At 42.9% G+C, this 23,698-nt stretch overlaps 1 protein-coding gene across 1 annotated transcript in view; it reads left to right on the plus strand.

Moving 5' to 3' along the window:
• The window catches only part of FBXO16 (F-box protein 16), a gene marked incomplete at its 3' end in the record, with an annotated part of 55,118 nt that extends 31,923 nt beyond the window's left edge, over nucleotides 1-23,195 (plus strand). The window contains exons 7-8 of the mRNA XM_079927780.1: nucleotides 5,028-5,130; nucleotides 23,022-23,195. Of these exons, the coding sequence (XP_079783906.1) occupies nucleotides 5,028-5,130; nucleotides 23,022-23,195 (277 nt within the window). The remainder of the gene's footprint in view (nucleotides 1-5,027; nucleotides 5,131-23,021) is intronic.
• Between the last annotated feature and the right edge of the window lie 503 nt (nucleotides 23,196-23,698).

The following is a 23,698-nucleotide window of genomic DNA, read 5'->3' on the forward strand; positions in this document are numbered from 1 at the left end:
AAACAAATCTAACTAGAATTCAATATTTGTTTCTGGTTCTTTTTGCCTTTAGCCTGGGTATATACTCATACTACTGTGTTCAAAAGTCATGTGGGTTCTTTTCTTTAAATATCCCTTTCCCCATGTGAGTATATTACGTGATTCTAGAGTTAAAACTATGTAAAACTGTACAAAAAGCGTACAGAAGGTGGACTCAGAGAATCACCCCCTCCATCTCCTCCACTCTACCACACACTCATCTTTTCCACTCCATTCCCACTTACAAATCTCGTGCGTTTCTGGTTTATCCTCCCAGTGTTGCTTTTTGCACAACGTTGCAAAATATGCCATTTTTCAACTCTCTGATCGGCAAAAACTTTAAAGTTTGTCAATATATTCTGTTGGTGAGGCTGTGGGCCAGCAGGCACCCTCATACACTGCTGGTGGGAATATACATTGGCACAAACCTTGTGGAGAAAAATTGTACAGCATCCAGCAAAAAATATCTGTATTTATTTTGACCCAGCAATCCCACTTCTAGGAATCAACCTTGAAAACACCAAAAGTACGTCAGCACAAGGATATTTATTGCAGTATTGTTTATGACTTTGAAATATTGGAAATAACTTAAGTGCCCATAAATAGGAGAGTGTTTGTTGAATAAACTATGTATGGTCCATTCACACAATGGAGTATTAGGCAACTGTAAAAATGAATGAGGAACATCTCTATGAACGGGTAAGGAGTGATTTCCAGGGTACATAGTTAAGTGAGAAAAGCAAATTGCGAAAGAGTGTCTCTAGTATCCTACACATAATGTAGAAAGAAAAGAGAGTAAGAAAATATACATCTGTATGTACATATGTATCTGTTCATTTGTTAACACACACACACACATGCATGCACACAGGATAAACAAGAAATTAAGGAAACAAAATTTGAAAATGTTTTAATACATTTTTCATAGTTTTAGGTTCTATTTCAACAGATTAACATCAAGGCAGCATAAGATAGTGACAGTGTACAGGCTCAGGGGCCATACTGCATGGGTTCAAATCCAGACTCCCACACTTCTAGCTGTGTGACCCTGGGGAGTCCCTTAACCTCTCTGTGCCTGTTTCCACCTCTGTAAAATGGCAATAGTAGTAATACCCAAGTCATAGGATCACGGTGAGGATTAATATATGTAGCATGCTTATAATAGTGCCTGGCACATAGTAAATAAGCATTTTTTTTTTAGTAGGATGGCTTCTAAAACGATATTATTTGGCTAAAAAAGGAAAGGGTAATCCCAGAAGGCTTGATGACTTAGGAACATTCAAATTACTTTGGGGTCCTTTGGAGGTGAGATGAGAGTGGTATCCCTAATTAAGCAACAGTTGAGCTCTTTGAGAGCACAGACTATGCCTTACTCATCTTTGTTACCACTGACTATCATTGCAATACTCATTAAATGGTGGATTTCAAAGGAAGTGTAGCCTTTTGATCATGAACTTCACATTCATCTAGTTGTATCAGAAAAAGTCTAAATAGTTTGCTGATAATTTAGAAAGTTCGAGGGGGGTGGTGGGGAGACAAGGTATAAAACAGAGTTTGAAAGAAATACTACTGTTTACATTTAAATGGGTGGAGGAGAAAGATACATATATACACATTCATATTTTTATATACATACAATATCTCGGGAACAAACACAAGAAACTGATACTACCATTTGCCTTCAAGGAGAACGTTAAGTTGGAGACAAGGATGGACAGGAAAGTTTCACTGTATATCCTTTTGAACTCTTGAATTTGGAACCACTGTGAATGTATTAACTGTGTATTGGTCGGTGTATCCCTGAGGATAGTGTCTAAGTTTGTATGTGGCCCTTAGTCTGGACTAGGTTGGTAAATTAGAGAGAGGCAAATTTAGTTACCTAGGCTTATGAATGGTACATTAACCTGAGAAAAACCAATAGTCTCCTGAGTTTTCTGTGAGACTCAAATACTATTTGTGAAAGGCAATAATTACATTAAATATACTTAACACTCCAATTAAAAGGCAGAGATTATCAGAATGGGTAAAAAAGGCAAAAACCAACTATATGCTGTTTTACAAGAGCTACACCTTAAATACTAAGGCACAGTTAGACTTAAAAATAAAGTGGTAGAAAAAGATGTACCATACAAAGAGGAAGCATAAGAAGGCTAGAATGACCGTTAATATCAGTTAAAATAGACATAAAGACAGAGTATTCCCAAACAGAAAGAGGGACATTTCATATGATGATACAGGGATCTATAAACTAAACAGAAAGACATAACTGTTGCAATGCATATGTACGTAATTACAAAGCCTAAAGGTACAGAAAGCAAAAACTGAAAGATTTTAAAAGATAAACACACAATTCCACAAACATTTTTTTTCAAGTGCATGTGCTACATTCACTAAAATAGACCAGATGCTTGAACTCTTCCAAGAGTCAGTGCTGTAGGGGGAAAAAAGAGGCGGGGGAAAATGTTCTAGACATAAGAGACATAACAAACCAATGCAGTTGGAATCTAGGCAGGATCTGGTTCAAAAAAGAAAGACTATAAAGGGCACTCGGGTTAACTGCAGAAAGCTAATATGGACCATATATTAAAATGACATTAAAGAATTACTGCTCATTTTCTAAGGTATGATGGCACTCGTGTGGTTAGGTAGGCAAATGTCTTTACCTTAGGAGATGAGTGAAGTATTGGGGAATGAAGTGTCTGCAATTTACATTTTTATGGCCCAGGGGAGGGGAAAATATATATACACATACACAGAGATGAAGCAAAAATAGCAAAATGTTATCAGTTGTTGAATCTAGTTGGAGAGTATATGGGTAATCACTTTACTGTTCTTTCACCTATTCTGTATGTTTGAAATTTCTTAATTAAAAGCTGGTGGAGGGCTTCCCTGGTGGCGCAGTGGTTGAGAGTCCGCCTGCCGATGCAGGGGACACAGGTTCGTGCCCCGGTCCGGGAAGATCCCACATGCCGCGGAGTGGCTGGAACCGTGAGCCATGGCCGCTGAGCCTGCGCGTCCGGAGCCTGTGCTCCGCAACGGGAGAGGCCACAACAGTGAGAGGTCCGCGTACCGAAAAAAAAAAAAAAAAAAAAAAAAAGCTGGTGGAAATTTTTGAAAATTAAGTATCAGGAAATATTTGGGCAAAGCTGGTCTTTTTTGGTTTTGTTTTGTTTTTTGGCCGCGCAGCTTGAGGGCTCTTAGTTCTCCGACCAGCGATTGAACCCGGGCCCCCTGCAATGGAGGTATGGAGTCTTAACCACTGGACCGCCAGGGAAGTCCCAATAAAACTCTTTATAATGAAAATTCAAATATATGCAAAAGTAAAGAGAACAGAACCTCTTATAACCACCATCCAGCATTAACAGTTTCCAACACATGACCTGTCTGGTTTCATTCATTCCTCACCCACTCTGCTGTTCCCCCTGGTTACTTTGGAGACAAATCCAAACGTCATATTATTTCATTCATACATATTTCAAGGCCTCTCCTTAAAAGATAGACTCTGTCTAAAAATCATAAGATGATACCATATCACTTCTAAGTCAATGAATGATGCCTTAATATAATCAATCAAGAATCAAGTCGGTTTTCAGGTTTCCTTGAATGTCTCATAAGGGTTTGATATTTTTCAACAGTTGATTTGTTTAATCAGGTTCCAAATAAGGTCTACATATTACATTTGGTCCATGTGTCACTTAAGTTTTTGGGGGTTTTTTGATCCATAGGTTTCTTCTCTGCCCTCCTTTTTTTTCCCTTGCAATTTGTTTATTATAGAAATCAGGTCATTTACCCTACAGACCTTCTCATCTTCTGGTTTTTGGGGACTGTACTCCCAGCATGTTCCTCTGTCTCCTGTACAAGTACCAGTCTTCAGATCTGGAGGCCTGAGTATGTAATGCTCAGGTACTTCCATCATGAGGCACATGGTTTCTGTTTGTCTCTCTTTTTGTGATGTTAGTGGCCATTGATGATCATTGCCTTAGTCCATTATTTTAGGCAAACTTTTTCTGGAAAGGGCTGAACAGCAAATACATTAGGCTTTGCAGGACATATCTCTGTCATAACTGCTTAACTCCAACACTGCAGCCTGAAAATCGCCATTGACCATATGTAAGAAGTAAGAGTGACTGTGTTTCAGTAAAACTTTATTTACAAAAACAGGCATAAGTCTGCATCGGCCTCTGGGCTGTAGTTTGTGGATCCCTACTTTGTCCTATTACATACAATAGTTTTAGAAAACAAATATTAGTATTAATACAAACAACAGGATTGCTGAAAACAGTTTAAAATTTCTCTGCCTGTGTTTTTGTCCTTAGGATATATTCTACTAAGACTATTCAGACAAATTACTATGTTAAAGTCCCACGAAGTAATTCCTTTATGTGGGGTAATGCCACCAACTGGAGAGATAAGATCATTTGTTTCATTTTGTTTTTAGATTTTTGGGAATTTTCTTCCTTCATTTTATTTTATAATTTTGATATGGTTCCAAAGTCAGATACACAAAACAAAGTGTATTTGGAGAAGTCTAGCTTCTGTTCCGACCCCTCCATACTGTTCCCTGTTCCTGACTGGAACACAAAGGAATCCTGCTGATAGGTAACTAGTTTTCAAAATGTCGTGGTGCAGTCCTTCCATTTAAAAATATATAAACAAATACACACACACACACACACACACACCCCTTTCTGAAAGAAATGGTGTCACACAATACATACCACTCTATCCCCCTTTCTTTTTTCATGTAACAATATATCCTGGAGATCACTCCACAGTTATATAAAGAAATATTCTGCCTTCCTTTTTACAATTCACAGTCCTCCATTGTGTGGATGTGTCAGAGTTTATTGTACCCATTCTCTATTGATAGATATTTGGCTTGTTTCCAGTTGAGTGAAGACAATCTTTTAAACCACAGGTACAACAAAATCAAATGGACAAACAGCTATGCCAACCACCAAAGCTTTAAAATGATATTTATAATTTTTCCAATGCTTTCCAATTTACAGAAGAAGGAAAAGACACGAAATGACCCCAGATTTCAACCGACAGTCACGTGATAAGAAAAATAAATCACAGGACAGATCTAAACTAGGAAAAGCACAGTCACTGGTAAGTATTTCTTACAAAAGATTCCCCAACATGATGTTAATGATAATTGCTGGATCTCTAATCCTATTTGCAGGATTGAATTTGGTGTTTTTGTTTGTTTTAATTTTAAAAATTATTTATTTATTTATTTAATTTATTTATTTGGCTGTGTCAGGTGTAGGTTGCAGCATGCAGGGTCTTTGTTGCAGACTGCAGGATCTTTCGTTGCAGCGTGTGGGCTCAGAAGTTGCTGTCCGCAGGCTTAGTTGCCCTGGGGCATGTGGGATCTTAGCTCCCCAACCAGGGATCGAACCCGCGTCCCAGGCATTGGAAGGCGGATTCTTAACCACTGGACCACCAGGGAAGTCCCCGAATTTTTTTTTTTTAATCAGAATCATCAAGTGGTGGTTTAAATCCTAGTCTCTGACACTGACTGACTAGCTGTGTGACCTTGAAGATGCCCTTTATTTTATCTCTCTGAGCCTCTGTTTTCCCACCTGTTTAAAAAAAAAGAGAGAGAAAAAAGCTTGGATGAACTGATGTGTATGAATCTGCTTTGAAAACTGTACAGTGTAAAGGGAGCATTATTATCATTGGTTCTTTATTCTTCTGTGAGTCCTTTGGAGTGGGGGGAGGAGAGCCTATAGAAATTTCTCTATAGAAATTACTTATCTGTAGAGTGAAGGTTCCACTAATCTAAGAAAAAGGCATGATTTCCATAGCTTTCCTGCCACCAATGGAACATGATTATAAAAGTGCATTTCAAATAACTTCAGAAAAAATGAATTAAGAATTTTCTTTTCTTTCCCTAATTAAAAAATAGCTAACTGACTACCTAATAAAAGTCAGTGATTATGACTAGGGAGCATTATTATTTCATAGCAGACTTTCCCAAATTGTGGTTCTGTACCCCCAATAGATCCCTTTCAGCACATATGAGAATCTTTGGAGAAAAGTTGAAGGGAATAAGGGTGGAATAAACAGTTTCTATTAGTAGTAAACATTTAGAAAAAGGCTGCGGATACACACTCAAGGAAAATTAATATAAAATGGGTGTCATTTGGGAGAGGAATAAGTGTGTACTCGTGAATAAATCACTTTTATAGTTTTCCTTTAAAACTCAATTACTTTCTGTTTAAATGCATTTTCAAGTGTTATGTTCCAAAAAGAGAGATGAGCTTTTTAAGATAGGGTAGTCTGTATTCTGAGGAGCCAGTGTTGTTGGACTGGGTGAGGCTTATCACAGACATATGTACAGATGCCCAAGGGAATGGGGAAGCTTAAAATAGAGCAGTAAAATTGTCAGTGAAAACCATTAATTGAGAAAAATAACTTTATGAGGCTTATCACCCAAGCCATTCAGGCATGCTTCTGCCTAGTTCCCTGGCCCCTCCTAGGCCAGCAGTAGAAGACACATCTGGGGGAGAACAGGGAATTTGAAGGAAGATAAAAGTTGGTGATGTATGCTTACAAATTATCAGCACAATCGAAGCTTTCTCTGGCTTAATAAAAACAAAACAAAAATCAAAGGCTAAACAGAAACCTTCCCTCTGGGTTTTTGATGTTTACCATCTGGCACACACTAGCAGGCCTTGCTTAAGTGAAAATAGTCATAAATTAACAACTTCAAAAATTGTGCTAATTAAAGCTGAAAGGGAAGCCAGGGCAAATTAAACAATGATGGAGAACCATTAAGCTATTAATAAGTGAAGTGTACAATTGTATCGATCTACTTGTATTATTTCTGTAAATATGCTAATTAGAATCACTATTTCTGGGGACTTCCCTGCTCGTCCAGTAGTTAAGGCTCCGCACTTCCTCTGCAGGGGGCGCAGGTTCGATCTGTGGTCGGGGAACTAAGATCCCACATGCCTCATGGCGAGGCAAAAAAAAAAAAAGAAAAAAAAGGTTAAAAAAAAAAAGAGAGAATCCCTGTTTCTGCTTAGTTCTGAGGAGCACAAGGCATAATTAAACCCTCCAAAAGTGAGCTAGGATTTTTGACTCTGTAATGGTGTCCGTGATAAGCCTGCTGTTTGGACCACAGGCTGCAGGTGGCTAAGGCCCCCTCCCCCCGAGGTGCCAGTTTGCCCCACTGCCCACCACATCCCTCAGAGGAAAAGAGCAACCTCCTAGATGAGGCAAGGTGATTGTGAAAATGAAGAAGTAGTGGCAGTGGGGCCTGAGAGGAGAGGAAATGGGTATTGAGGAAATTCAATTAGGGGACATAAGAAAAGTAGGGAGTAAATAAAACTCCAACAAATGCAGGTGTAGAGAGAGTGTGGTAGACACAGCCTGCATGTGATTGCAGTGGAGAAAATCCCGTATTCATCAGATAGAAAATCCTTGCATCATTTAGACAGGTTTATCTAGGAAGATTCAGGAGGAACTCGAGAAACAGGTGACTAGGCAAACTTAGGGGAACACGTTATAAAGCCAGGATGAGAAGGACAGATCACCAAAGCCCAGGAAGGACCTGAGGCCTGAACACTGGAGTATTCCTTGCCCCTCTAAGTGGCAAAGGGGTATGTGATACTTGGAGAAGTTAAAGCTTTGTGAAATGGAAGGGTTGGGGACTTCCCTGGTGGCGCAGTGGTTAAAAATCCACCTGCCAATGCAGGGGACACGGGTTCCAGCCCTGGTCCAGGAAGATCCCACATGCCGTGGAGCAACTAAGCCCTTGCCCCACAACTACTGAGCCTGCGCTCTAGAGCCCACGAGCCACAACTACTGAAGCCTGTGCGCCTAGAGCCCGTGCTCCGCAATAAGAGAAGCCCCCAACTAGCCACAACTGGAGAAAGCCCGTGTGCAGCAACGAAGACCCAACGCAGCCAAAAATAAATAAATAAATAAATGTATTTTTTTAAAAAAAGTGAAAGAGTTGGAAGGAAAAAAAAAAAGTGCGGATGTAAAGTACAAAGAATATTCCTTAGGCCATCTCTCCAGGGCGTGGCTGTCAGGCCACTGAGACATTTTCACTTTTTGCCTGTCATTACTTAGAGCCTTCAAATGTGAGAGTTCTTCCCCATATCGGAAACATTCTCCAGGAAACAGTTTCAAATCCACGTATATTGCTGTGAGTTGGTGATGTTTTCTATTATCATCAGGTTTGCGTTCTCAAAGCCTGCCCCTCACAAGGGTACCTGATTTCCCTTTTTTTTTTTAAAAAAAAAATAAGTTTATTTATTTATTTTTGGCTGTGTTGGGTCTTCGTTTCTGTGCGAGGGCTTTCTCCAGTTGCGGCGAGCAGAGGCCACTCTTCATCACGGTGCGTGGGCCTCTCACTGTCACGGCCTCTCCCGTTGTGGAGCACAGGCTCCAGACGCGCAGGCTCAGTAGTTGTGGCTCACGGGCTTAGTTGCTCCGCGGCATGTGGGATCCTCCCAGACCAGGGCTCGAACCCGTGTCCCCTGCATTGGCAGGCAGATTCTTAACCACTGCGCCACCAGGGAAGACCCTGATTTCCCTTTTAATTCTAGCACTGCCTCATCATAGCTGCTTCATTGAACCACCTTTTAGAGTGAATCACTGATAGAAGATGGGAATAAAGCCTAGATCCGATCACTAATGCTTTGTAATTTTGAAGGTGGTTTATTAAAATTATATAAATATCAGGAAATGCCCATTACCATTAGTTATTATAACAAAATTCCATACAGAACAAAGCAATGAAAAAATATAAACACCACAGGACAGCCGGGTATCATCTTAAACTTCAGAGATTTTCCGATCTTGTGTAAAGACGTGAAAAAAATTTTTTTGTTAAATCTTAACAGCTGACCCCATGATTCCTCTTTGGGAAGGGGAAGGAGGGAGCTGTCTCCCTGGGGGAAAGCCGCTGAGGGGCTTGTAGGGAGGGATGACACCTCGAGAGCTTGGATGCTGCAGGCACCTGGGCTCCAGAGGAGGAAAGCCTGCCGAGGCTGGAGATTAGAGGAAGACTTCGTTGCTTCTGCTCCTGCAAGGGGAGTGGAGGGGGAGCAGAGAGAGGGGAGGAGAGAGATAAGACCAGGAAAGAGAAGCCAGCCTGATGGAGAGAAGCTGAGACAGGGAAGGGGAGAGGGGCCAGGTTAGTGTTGGATAGTAACCCATCCATTCCCATCAAATTTATTCCCTATTACTGGGATGTAAACCCCGCCTTCCATCTCTCTAGTAAATTCTACTCAATTTACACATGGAAGCAAGGTCTCAAAAGTCTAGAAACCGGGGACTTTCCTGGTCGTCTAGTGGTTAGGACTCCACACTTCCACTGCCAGGGGCACGGGTTCGATATCCCTGGTCGGGGAACTAGGATTCTGCATGCCGTGTGGCACGGCCATAAGAAAAGGGGGGGGGGGGGTGGGCAAGAATGGAAACAGGGGAAGAAGTTAGGAGAGATGCTGGTAGCTCAGACCAGCATGTTAGCGGTGGTATTGGTGAGGAGTGATCATATTCTGCATTGTGGTAGATTGGATGTGGCATGTGAAGAAAAGAGGAATAAAGGATGACTTCACTTTCTAATATTAGAAAGAAAAAAAAGAAGTCTAGAAACCTAGAAAGCCCTTCAGGACAATTCACAAAAACCAAGGGGGTGAGCTTTGGTCTTCCCAGGGCCTGGAATTGGGACCCCAGGGACCCCAGCTGATATCTTGTTTCTCGTCTGTTTTTGTTTTTCTTTTTTCTACCAAGTTAAGTATAAAAACAACTACCTTTTTGTCTCACACTCAACGGAGGTTAGAAGTCCTCACTTTCTAGGTTCTGATCTGGCCAAGAATTTCAAAAAGCTTGCTATTCACAGCATTCAGCTAAACACAAGTAACAAAAGCCTCTAATTGCCGGTTTACTGTTAATTGCTTTAGATAAGACCTTATCTTTTCCTGTGCTTTGCTAGCTCCAGCCTCTGCAGTTACCTTCTTGACCTCTTTCCAGGATAACCTGATTCTTAGTGTCTTGATAGTTTTGGGGTTTTTTTTAGGCATACTTTACAAAACATTTAATTCACCCATTTCAAGTGTGCAATTCAATAACTTTTAGTGAAATTAGCAAGTTGTGTATCCATCAACATAAATCAGTTTTAAAACATTTCATTTTAAAACCCCAATAAGATCCCTTATGCCTATTTACTCTTTTTCTTTTTAACATCTTTATTGGAGTATAATTGCTTTACATTGTTGTGTTAGTGTCTGCTGTATAACAAAGTGAATCAGCTATATGTATACATATATCCCCATATCCCCTCCCTCTTGCGTCTTCCTCCCACCCTCCCTATCCCATCCCTCTAGGTGGTCACAAAGCACCGAGCTGATCTCCCTGTGCTATGTGGCTGCTTCCCACTAGCTATCTATTTTACGTTTGGTAGTGTATATATGTGCATGCCACTCTCTCACTTTGCCACAGCTTACCCTTCCCCCTCCCTGTGTCCTCAAGTCCATTCTCTATGTCTGCATCTTTACTCCTATCCTGCCCCTAGGTTCATCAGAACCACTTTTTTTTTTCTAGATTCCATATATATGTGTTAGCATACAGTATTTGTTTTTCTCTTTCTGACTTACTTCACTCTGTATGACAGACTCTAGGTCCATCCACCTCACTACAAATAGTTCAGTTTCATTTCTTTTTATGGCTGAGTAATATTCCATTGCATATATGTGCCACATCTTCTTTATCCATTCATCTGTCGATGGACACTTAGGTTGCTTCCATGTCCTGGCTATTGTAAATAGTGCTGCAATGAACATTGTGGTACATGACGCTTTTTGAATTATGGTTTTCTCAGGGTATATGCCCAGTAGTGGGATTGCTGGGTCATATGATAGTTCTATTTTTAGTTTTTTAAGGGACCTCCATATTTTTCTCCATAGTGGCTGTATCAATTTACTTTCCCACCAACAGTGCAAGACGGTTCCCTTTTCTCCACACCCTCTCCACCATTTATTGTTTGTAGATTTTTTGATGATGGTCATTCTGACCAGTGTGAAGTGATACATCATTGTAGTTTTGATTTGTATTTCTCTAATCACATAATGATTAGTGACGTTGAGCATCCTTTCATGTGTGTGTTGGCAATCTGTATATCTTCTTTGGAAAAATGTGTATTTAGGTCTTCTGCCCATTTTTGGATTGGGTTGTTTGTTTTTTTGATATTGAACTGCATGAGCTGCTTGTATATTTTGGAGATTAATCCTTTGTCAGTTGCTTCGTTTGCAAATATTTTCTCCCATTCTGAAGGTTGTCTTTTCGTCTTGTTTATGGTTTCCTTTGCTGTGCAAAAGCTTTTAAGTTTCATTAGGTCCCATTTGTTTATTTTTGTTTTCATTTCCATTTCTCTGGGAGGTGGGTCAAAAAGGATCTTACTGTGATTTATGTCATAGAGTATTCTGCCTATGTTTTCCTCTAAGAGTTTGATAGTGTCTGGCCTTACATTTAGGTCTTTAATCCACTTTGAGTTTATTTTTGTATACGGTATTAGGGAGTGTTCTAGTTTCATTCTTTTACATGTTGCTGTCCAGTTTTCCCAGCACCACTTATTGAACAGGCTGTCTTTTCTCCACTGTATATTCTTGCCTCCTTTATCAAAGATAAGGTGACCATATGTGCGTGGGTTTATCTCTGGGCTTTCTATCCTGTTCCATTGATCTATATTTCTATTTTTGTGCCAGTACCTTACTGTCTTGATTACTGTAGTTTTGTAGTATAGTCTGAAGTCATGGAGCCTGATTCCTCCAGCTCAATTTTTCTTTCTCAAGATTGTTTTGGCTCTTCAGGGTCTTTTGTGTTTCCATACAAATTGTGAAATTTTTCTAGTTCTGTGAAAAATGCCATTGGTCATTTGACAGGGATTGCATTGAATCTGTCGATATCTTTGGGTAGTATAGTCATTTTCACAATGTTGATTCTTCCAATCCAAGAACATGATATATCTCTCCATCTGTTTGTGTCGTCTTTAATTTCTTTCATTGGTGTCTTATAGTTTTCTGCATACAGGTCTTTTGTCTCCTTAGGTAGGTTTATTCCTAGGTATTTTATTCTTTTTGTTGCAGTGGTAAATGGGAGTGTTTCCATAATTTCTCTTCCAGATTTTTCATCATTAGTGTATAGGAATGCAAGAGATTTCTGTGCATTAATTTTGTATCCTGCTACTCTACCAAATTCATTGATTAACTCTAGTAGTTTTCTGGTAGCATCTTTAGGATTCTCTATGTATAGTATCATGTCATCTGCAAACAGTGACAGTTTTACTTCTTCTTTTCCAATTTGGATTCCTTTCATTTCTTTTTCTTCTCTGATTGCTGTGGTTAAAACTTCCAAAACTATGTTGAATAATAGTGGTGAGAGTGGGCAACCTTGTCTTGTTCCTGATCTTGGAGGAAATGGTTTCAGTTTTTCACCATTGAGAACAATGTTGGCTGTGGGTTTGATATAGATGGCCTTTATCATGTTGAGGTAGGTTCCCTCTATGCCTACTTTCTGGAGAGTTTTTATCATAAATGGGTGTTGAATTTTGTGGAAAGCTTTTTCTGCATCTACTGAGATTATCATATGGTTTTCATCCTTCATTTTGTTAATATGGTATATCACATTGATTGATTTGCATATAGTGAAGAATCCTTGCATTCCTGGGATAAACCCCACTTGATCATGGTGTATGATCCTTAATGCTTTGGTAAGCTTTCTCACTTTTTCATCCCTGTCTGGGTCAAAAGAGGAGGAAAAAGGAATATTCTCTGAAGTGATTCCTGGTTCATGTCATGGAAAGAATAATGGTTTAAGAATCAGGACACCCAGGTTTCTAGCCTCAGCTCTACTGTTAACTAGCAGTCACTCAAGCTATTTGAGTTTTCATTTCCCCATTTATAAGTTTGAATTACATCTTTAAAGTCCATTCCAGGCTAAAGTCTGGATCTGTGGACCCCCATAGTTTCCTACCACATTTACTCTCTGCTCTCTCCTTATACCAAAAAAGAAGCCAGTATATTCATGAATTCTGATTGTAAACCAATAAAAACTGGTTTCTGTCTTCCATCTTTCTCTTTGAACTTTAGAAAACTTAATTAATTACAACAGAAGAATTTACAAAACACAGTTTATGCAGTGGCTTCCTTGCAGGCAATCTTTAATAGATTCCTTTCAAATTCTGACGAAACCCCCAGGTATTCGTTTTATAACGTCTGTTTGGTTTGGATGTGCAGAGGTAAAAATATCTAAAGGAGAGATTTTTATTTATTTAGTTCAGTGAAATTCCTGAGAATTCCATTTGGAAGGAAGAATAAGAAAGAGTATGGGCTTTGCGGTCTGAGAGACCTGGGCCTTTTTACTTAACAGCGCAACTTTGGATAAGTTACTTAAGCTCTCTGAGCCTCAGTTTCTTCATCTATAAAATGGGAATAATGATACCTCTCTTGCAGGACTGTGGTGAGGACTAAATGCCGCCAGGTATATATTAAGTACTCAATACATGTTCGTGTTCTCCCCCATTAAATACCGTCTTATTTTTCACTTTGCTGAACAAGAGCACAGCCTAGGGACTGAAACAGCCTAGGTTCAATGCCTGATCTCACAGTCTTAGCAGCTCAGTGATTTGGGCCCAATTGTTAGCAATCTCAGAGGCTCTGTTTCCTCGTCTGTAGAATGGAGTTAGTAACAACAGTGCTCAGCTCAGAGTAAGCTTCAGTAACTAGCAGAAGCTGTCGGAATCACACCAAATCATCATGGAGACAGGAGGGACCAGTGAGAGTGCTGACGGTGAGCAGCTGCTGAGACGCTGCTGAGCGGTCAGCCACGTGGCCAGGAGGAGGCTCCAACCTGTGGAATAAGCTTTGTTTCTCGCTTTTACCTTTACTTTCCCCACTTTTCTTTGTCTTCTTTCTCACAGTTTCCTCTGTGTAGAAAATAGTTGCAGCCAGAGCTATAGGAAGTGTAAGCCATATATTTTCTTTTCCTGCCTGGCCTCCATAACATCTTCTGCCTGCTCGTTACTCCTCATCGGTGTGGGGGTTTTTTTTGTTTTGCTTTTTGCTTTTTTATTTAGCTGCGCCAGGTCTTAGTTGTGGCACGCGGGATCTTTAGTTACGGCATGCAGGCTCTAGTTTCTTGACCAGGGATCGAACCTGGGCCCTTTGCATTGGGAGCGCAGAGTCTTAACCACTGGACCACCCGGGAAGTCCCCAGTGTTGGGTTTTTGATTCCATGCTCCCAGATGGAATAGCGTGTGTTAAACTCAGCGCTGTGAATTCTGTCTTGTGCGGCTGCGCTGCCTACTAACTACAATATGGGCTTTTGTTAATTTCTGATACCTACAAGACCAAAAGGCTTCATTGCTAAGAATCCTGGGGGCAAAATTAACTCTCAGGAAGGGCCACTGCTTAGAGTCTTTGCATTTCTCCTTTGCCTCTGAAGGAGCATAGTTTACTTGTTCTGTCTTGTAGCCTCTTGTTTGATCATGCTACCCATAATAAATTACCCTGGCATTTCCAACAGGAGTGATTCTACCTGCTTCTCTTGCCCTGGGGCCAAATGGCTGCTTCTTTTTACTGAAGAGTTAAGCACAAAGTATTTGACAAAAATGAGCTTCTCTTGAGGATCTACCAGAAAAGAAGAACCGTGTTTATGAGTTATGTGATATTTTTAGTTATATACATATTAGTTATGACGGGTATTGTAATCACTGTTATTACTGGGGTTTAAAATATATATGTGTATATGTGGTGTATATGTATGTGCACGTGTAAAACATTTTGTAATACAGTATTTTACCACAAACTACAGTAGAAGCCAATATTCTACGACATGGATGTTTTGAAATATGAATACATGATCCCTACTAACAAACAACCATTGGAATGCGTTGGAGCACATCCCTACTTTATGCCACCTACTTGGGAGGCTGAATGGCACCATCACATAATCTTGGATTGATTTATTTATTATTTTTTTAATTTTTTGGCCACGCTGTGCAGCCTGTGGGATCTTAGTTCCCCCACCAGGGATCGAACCCGCGCCCCCTGCAGTGGAAGCATGGAGTCTTAACCACTGGCCCACCAGGGAAGTCTCACAAAATCATGGATTTAAGTTTCAAAACCCTGGCTAGAATTTTCTGCCTAGCCTTCCTCCACAGCTGACAGTTTCACCCCGAGTTAAAGACAAACCAAGAACAAAGACAGGCCTGGGGCTTCTTTAAAGCTGTGTTGATTATTTCTCGCTCACACCTTCCTCTGTTTCTCATAGAAGCAGAGTAAGCTAGGAGGAAAAGAGAGCACCCTCTTCGTCGGTGTCACCTGGAGGGGTGATCAGACCGTCCGGGCAGCCTTCTGGGCTCGTAGGCAGACAGAGGACAGCAGGGGTCCTCTGCACAGAATCCCCAGATGGTAAAGTCCCGGAAGCAGCTCCATCCTGGGGGTGAAGCATCCACTCAGCTGAAGCCAGGATGAACAGTCACCCCGCTTAGACTCTCCTCCTGGAAGGAAACCCTTCTGGGGCGGGGTCCTCCCCAGACATCTTCATCCCCACCAGTGGCCGTTACTTGTCACTCAGCTCCCAGCCTACGCTTAGGCCATTTACAGGGGTGAGTCGAAGCTGTGTTTATATGACTAAAATGAAAAACTCCTGATTTTATGACTTTCAAACGCAATAATCCATATTTACATACAGTATTACCACATCACCCCTGAACTGGGAGTCATCATAAAGTGCTGAGGGTAGATTTTTTTTTTTTAAGTCCTTATTGAATTTGTTACAATATTGCTTCTGCTTTCTGTTTTGGTTTTTTGGCCCCGAGGCATGTGGGATCTTAATTCACCGACCAAGGATCGAACTCGCGCCCCCTGCAATGGAAGTGCAGAGTCTTAACCACTGGACCGCCAGAGAAGTCCTTTTTTAGCTTTTTTTTACCACATCACAGGCTTGGGAAGATTAAATGAAGTAATATAATGCCCAGCAGCCAGATATTTGCAATTATTATTGTTGTTGGTGGTGGTGTTTCTAGAAGAGTGATTGGCACCCTACAGGGCTATCACTGTTGTGATTCTATTTATCTGTTTTCCATATCCACCTACAGTACTCCTTTTTTGCCGTACGCGGGCCTCTCACTGTTATGGCCTCTCCCGTTGCGGAGCACAGGCTCCGGACGCGCAGGCTCGGCAGCCATGGCTCACGGGCCCAGCCGCTCCGCGGCATGTGGGATCTTCCCGGACCGGGGCACTAACTCGTGTCCCCTGCATCGGCAGGCGGACTCTCAACCACTGCGCCACCAGGGAAGCCCCACCTACAGTACTCCTTTACCTGATCTATTCTCTTAAGGGATCCATGGGTTTATCGAATGGTGTTGTTTGTATCAGTGATCATTTGCAAATGTCTGCAAATAACATAAATGGAGAACAAAAAAAAATTCAACTGGGGAGCGACAGACACAGGTCTATAGTATACACACTGGTATGCAGATTTTCCCTGTAACAGCCCTTCTTGGGCCTTAGCCTCCTGAGGAGCCCCCCTCTTTCTGGGGTCACTCAGCCTCAGTAGCCTGTTGCCTTTCTCACTCCCTTCTCTGTGCCCAATAAAATGACATCCAGCCGGAAGATAGGAATTTTCTCTCCCTGCTTCATATTTCCCCTGCAAGGTGGTTTCAGCCATTGCCCTGAAATGAAAGAGAAGGAGAAGTCATTCATATGTGTATTCATTTATCCAACAAGTATCTTACAGCCACTGGAGGGAGCTCGAGGGATGTGTGACCCTAACAAGACCCAGTCGTGCCCTCGTGCCCTCGAGGGACTTAACAGGCTGAGGGGCAGGCTCCAGCCGCGTAGGGATGACTCCTGGGTATCTGGATTGGGCGATTGTGTAAAGGTTCATGCCATCTCCTACTGAGACTGGACATGCTTGGTGTGAAGTACCTGTGGGACGACAAGTAGGCGTATTGAGAAGGGAGCTGAATGTATGAGTCAAGAGCTTGGCGGGGAGAGCGGGGCGAGAAATATAAATCCAGCAGTTGAAGATTTAGGCACTGATTGCCCAGGAAGTGGGCTAAGAAAAGAACCCCAGAGAGTTCTGATGTGTGAAGCATGGCTTTCCATGCATCTTCTCCCATGTCCTTCCATTTAAAAACGTGACAGCAACATGGAGAGCAACAATTGTGTAAATATCTCTAGAAAAAGAACAGTAAGTTCAACTGATGAAAAAAATACATTTAGGGGCTTCCCTGGTGGTGCAGTGGTTGAGAATCCGCCTGCCGATGCAGGGGACACGGGTTCGTGCCGCGGTCCGGGGAGATCCCACATGCCGCGGAGCGGCTGGGCCCATGAGCCATGGCCGCTGAGCCTGCGCGTCTGGAGCCTGTGCTCCGCAACGGGAGAGGCCACAACAGTGAGAGGCCTGCGTACCGCCAAAAAATAAAAAAATAATAAATAAATATACATTTAAATTACCCGATTCTGTCTTTGTAGGAGCAGGTTGAGGAAAGGAATACTCTATGTGAAGATGCTCCGGTACTGGAATTACTGGTAGATTGCATGGCTGTCGACACCCTTAGCCCATCAGAAAACGGGTGACGGCAGACAGACCTGCATATATGTAAAGATAATTTATATCAGGGACTTCCCTGGTGGTCCAGTGGTTAAGACTCCACACTTCCACTGCAGGGGGCGCAGGTTCAATCCCTGGTCAGGGAACTAAGATCCTGCATGCTGTGTGGCACAGCCAAAAAAAAAAAAAAAAAATTATATCAGCATCGTTTCCAAGAGCAAAAGATTGTGAACAGCTCAAATAGCTATAAATTTGGCTCATCTGTAAATGGACTATAATACAACCCTTGAAAGATTGAGGAAGTTTTTTTTTTTAAGTTCCCTTATGCTTCTTTCTTTTTTAAATTTTATTTATTTGGTTGCGTCGGGTCTTAGTTGTGGCAGGTGGGTTCCTTAGTTGCAGCTTGCGGGCTCCTTAGTTGCAGCACGTGGGCTCCGTAGTTGTGACAGGCAGGCTCCTTGGTTGTGGCTCCAGGGCTCCTTAGTTGCAGCTCTCCAGCTCCTTAGTTGCAGCACACAGGCTCTGTAGTCGTGGCATACAAACTCTTAGCTGCGGCATGCATGTGGGATCTAGTTCCCTGACCAGGGATCAAACCCAGGCCCCCTGCGTTGGGAGAGCGAAGTCTTATCCACTGTGCCACCAGGGGAATCCCCAAGGAAGTTCTTTAAGTACTGTTCATACATGCAGGCACACACACACACACACACACACACACACTTACGCATACTCTCATATATATAGTGAACAAAAAGTGATGGTATATTACCAATTGTATGAAAAAGGAGAGGAGGAGAATATATTTGCATTTTATGTGTATATTTGCTTGCAATGTATAAAATATCTCTGGAAGGATACACAGGAAAAAAAGATCATCTTGGTTGCCCTTGAGGAAGAGAACTGGAGGACTCGGAGGTGAGTGGGGGAAATTTTTTTTCACTGTCCCTTTTTGTATCTTTCCAATGCTCAACTATGTAGAAAAGTAACCTGTTCAAAAATAAACAATTATTTTAAAAAAGAGAGAAAAGGAAAAAAAGTCAGTGGAGCTGTAGGCAAAAGCTCTTAAGAGAAGAATCCCATGTAGGATAGAAGTGTAGTAAAATATATCTTGCCTGGTCTCCAAGTGCTCAGAAGTGAAAGTTCTTGAAACCGCTTGAAACAGGGGTTCAACTATCCTGCTAAGATAGTCCTTGTTAAGTCTCTGCACTGAAGAAATGGACTTTTCTGGGGGAAGGACCGAGACGGAGTTTCACAGCAAGGCAGCAGCCAAAGATGAATAGGAAGTAAAAGGTTTGATGAGCCCCAATGTGAAGGAAAACCCTAGTCTTTCCCTCCTGTTGTACGAAAAAACCTCAGCCCCGTCTATCTCCTAAGTGCTTCTTTTACTTCTCACACAAAACACACATGTCTGGCACTTCTGGTCACCAAGTGTGTGGGCGTTTTCCCCACACCAAGCAGTTCTCTGCAACACCAGCTGGGGGGCCTGCAATTTAACTCAGTTCCGGCACCATCTACCTGGAGACGGCGTCAGAGCCCACAGGATAAGGGCTCAGTCCCACAAGACTGCTCTCCGCTCTCCTCCCCCACACCGCAGTCACCAGTGTCACCTGTGCTTCTGACCAAGCAGCTATAGATCAGAGGTTCCAACGACCCCCTCCTTGGGTTTGATTAATTCGCTAGAGCGGCTCACAGAACTCAGGGAAACACGCTTGCCAGTTTATTAAAGGATGTGATAAAGGACACAGAGGAACTGCCAGATGAAGAGACACATAGGGCGAGGTCTGGGAGGGTCCCAAGCACAGGAGCCTCTGTCCCCGTGAAGTTGGGGTGTGTCATCCTCCCGGTGTGGATGTGTTACCTAAAAAACCGGATTTGCCTTTTGGTGGGTGTCGAGCCAAGAAACATGGCCAAACCAAAGAATGGGAGAAGGAAGGAATTATTATCTGCAGCAAGGAAGGAGAGGGACTTCCCTGGTGGTCCAGTGGTTAGGACTCCATGCTTTCACTGCCGAGGGCCCAGGTTCAATCCCTGGTCAAGGAACTAAGATCTCACAGCGCAGCCAAAAGAAAGGAGAACACCAGGGATCTTTCCCAAGCTGTGCCTCCCTGAATAGCAAAATTGGGGAAGTTTGAAACTAAGGATACACTCATATTCATGAAGGGTCTTAAGCAGTGGAAAATTCAGTGTAGAATTGGGGCAAAGGTTGACAGAGTGCAGGCTTCAACTGATTGAAGTCACGAGGGTCAGAGGAGGTCAACGTCATCATTCCATCCTCCACCTGGGTGGCGGCCTTACTTTCCGCCCCCAGAGATATGTATGTACTCAATGATATGTATCAGAGTGTTATGTATCTCTTTTTTTTAAAACATCTTTATTGGAGTATCATTGCTTTACAATGGTTAGTTTCTGCTTTATAACAAAGTGAATCAGCTATACATATACATATATCCCCATATCTCCTCCCTCTTGCGTCTCCCTCCTACCCTCCCTATCCCACCCCTCTAGGTGGTCACACAGCACCGAGCTGATCGCCCTGTGCTATGCAGCTGCTTCCCACTAGCTATCTATTTTACATTTGATAGTGTATATATGTCCATGCCACTCTCTCACTTCGTCCCAGCTTACCCTTCCCCCTCTCCGTGTCCTCAAGTCCATTCTCTACATCTACATATATCTCTTGAGAATCTAGGACTCTTTTATCACAGAACCATTGTTTCTTGACTGCTTTTTCCTTTGTTCCCTTAAGATCATTAATTACTGAGACCTGTTCAAGGGCAAGCATTGTGGCCAGGCTTAGATCACAAAATGGCTTAGGTCAAAATGGGTTCTCTTGTGTCAAGAAGGCCATGCCTGGTTCCCTTTTCTCCGGGGACCCCCTACCCTTTCTGCTTATAATACCCAATGTTAGTGTAAAAGAAATTTCCAGTTATTTTAACCAGATCATCAGATGCGCTGGACCAGGACCCAAGACTGTCAGATTTGTACCCTTTTATATAACTTCCCCATATTTTGCCCTTAGATCTTGTCTTTTCTCTTGTAACGATGGACATTAAAGTCTTAAAATGAAAAGGGTCTGCAAACTTGTTTTCAGGGACAGCAAGGAAGCCTGTATAGTCAGGCCACTCAAGATGGCTGTTCTCTTGCTCTCTGTAAGTCCTCTGCCCTACCAGGGCCTGCGTCACCTATATCTGACGCATGTGACTGACCTTCCTATGTACTTGCCTCCGCCCCAGCTAGTGATTGTTCTTATCAAAGGGGTGGTGAGGGGCGTGCCTCTCTGCTGGTTTCCCTGGTAACCAATGAGCCCACCTGACGTCATTTTCCCTATAACTGGTAACCTCCCGCCCCCCCCCCCGCCCCCGCCCCCGCCCTGGGAGCGGAGACTGCCGCCATATCGTGTCTGCCGCTTGCTGCAAATGGGGGGACCTTGCTTCAGACATGTAAGCTCCCCCATCCATTAAACCATTGATGTCTCTGTTGTTGACCTCGGGCTCTTTCTTCAGTCTTGAACTTGGGGAAGTGCAGGGCCCATAGGCCTGCAGGGTGCAGCCGAACAGGTGGACATAACGAGACCATCTTCGGGAACCCATCTAGGAGGGATGAGAAACCCACAATCTGAGTAGGTGGTGACGGTTACTAGGAGGAGAGGAAGGGGGTGGGGGAGTCCCTGGGACGTGCCAGGGTGGAAGAGGCAAGCTTGAGGGGAGCCTGCCTGGGCCTGTGAATCTCCCTGGGGGACTTAGGAGAAAGGGTTCCTCAAGTACAGTGATAAATTATGCTTTGCACTGTAATAGGATTAAATTTGAAACTGTTACAGATGAGGTGTGACTAGCCCATTCTTGTATCACAGAAAGCTAGGCTTTTTCTCCATTCAACAGGTATTATTTTATTTTCATTGTTCCTAAAATGATACAAAGGAAGGCTTCTGTTTGTTCTCTTACCTTATGCTGATCTTAGAACAGCACAAAAATACTGACTACGCGGATCTTGAAACAACACTGAAAACTTCAAACATGGGAAGATGATTTACTCCCATTCCTTCCCCCTTTCCTCTTGGATTCGGACAACTGGCTATGTTTAACCCCAGCTTTGCCTACTCTTTCCCAGAAAAGTCACCAGCAAACATGGATGGATCTACTAAAGGCAGGACTGTAGATTCAATAGGGTGTGGGATTCCAGCTTTGTTCTCAGGGAACTGACAGTCTCATCAGGAGACAACAAATTATTGGGTTGGCCAAAAAATTCGTTCAGGTTATCTATGTTCCAGAAGAACCCGAGCGAGCTTTCTGGCCAACCCAATACATTCAGAAACGGGTACTAACGCCCGAGAGCATACGTTCAGTGCTAAGTTAGGGGTCTGGATAATAATGGCTTGAGGAATGCAGCTGAGGCAGAAATCCCTGAGGGTCAATACACTGAAGCTTCTAGGAGAAGGGGAGCCTCCAAGGACAGATTTAGAGAAGGAGTAAAGAGAGCACCTGAGGCAGGCGGAGGGTGTGGGCGAGACCAGCCCGTGTGGCACACCTCTGTGGAGGAAGAGGCACCTGGTTCGCTGGAGACGGCAGTCACGGCGGAAGCAATTTCTGATTCAATGACAGTCTAAAGTAGGATTTTCCCCGGATTAATAGAAACCCTGTGCGTTGCAAACGTAGCCGTCAGGGCATTAGAGGGATGTAATGGATGAGCTGACTGCTGGGACTTGGCTGCTGAACGTGCAGTCGGGGAGGGGGACAGTGTTTGTGGAAGTTCAGCATCTGTGTATCTGCCAGCCCTCCTATGTCGCTCTGCACACAGCCGGGGCCAAGACGCGGGTGAGCATACATCCCTCCCGTTCCCTGCAAGCTCAGCTCCTATTATTTCTTTCTCTTGTTCTCTCCATTCTTTCCTCTCTCCGCTCACGGCCAGATGTCGAGGAGAAATCCTTTCTCGCTGTGAGTTTTGGTGGGAGTGTCAACCTGTGACATTTGCCTTTTGTGTGCATGCCCAGGTTAGTCGGGAGGATAAACGATGGGAACTCTACCGATACCCACCCGGTCTAAGAATCCCAAGTCTCCAGACCCAGCTCTCATGCCTTTTAGCTCCATGAACTTGCGCTGGCCCTTAAACTACCTGTCCTTCAGTTTCCTTTATTTGTAAAATGGAGATGTTAATACCTCCCTACCTACGTCGCAGAATTTTCTTGAGATTCAAATGAAATATAGTTGTAAAAGCACTTTGGAGACTAAGGAACTTCTTATTAGTAACTCAAGGTGAAGATGGTGGGGACGGGGTGGGGGGGGGAGGTGGTGAAGTTGGGAAACTCAATACATCCCATCCGGCCCGGTGATTTTATAAAATCGTTTTTTATCATTTAAATCATTTTAACTATATAGCTTTTTTGGATGTTTTAACGACTCTCACTCTCGTGATATCTTTTTCCTCCCTAGATATCCCTAAGTGCAGAACCCAGCACCCCCCTACACATTCCAGCTCATCTCGCTTGGCTTCCACATCGACCAGTGGGGCTCCCAGCCACTGAAGCAGCAACAAAAACTCTCATCAGCATCTCCAGAGACACTCTGGGCTCCAATCATTACCCCAGGCCTTCCAGCCAAAGTTGATTTAAAAATGTGAAAGGATTTTTCTAGAAATGACAGGCTGCTCTACATGGAGAGTTGCATGTTACTTGGCTCCTTTATTAGAAACAGTTTAGGTACCTTATTGTGAAAGTGAGTCCTACACTATTTCGGTAAAAGGTATTCATGGCACAGATGTTGACGTCTTTACAAACTGAGATAGAAATGTGATGATAGATACCATGGGGTTGATAAAGGGACATACGATAGCACCATTGGTGAGACTGGGTGTGTGAGGCAGGGTCCCAGAAGGATACGGCCAGCACACTCCCAAGGCTACTTGAGCAGTTTAATGATGGGAGTGTTTTTCCTAGGGCTGCCGTGACAAACTACGGCAATCTGAGTCCACTCAGGCTGCTGTAACAAAAATACCATTGACGAGTGACTTATAAACAACAGACGTTTATTTTCTTACAGTTCTGGAGGCTGGGAAGTCCAAGATCAAGGTGTGGGCAGGGTTGGTTTCTTCTGAAGCCTCTCTCCTTGGC

This window comes from Stenella coeruleoalba (assembly GCF_951394435.1).
Source record: "Stenella coeruleoalba genome assembly, chromosome: 7".
Taxonomy (NCBI): Eukaryota; Metazoa; Chordata; class Mammalia; order Artiodactyla; family Delphinidae; genus Stenella; species Stenella coeruleoalba.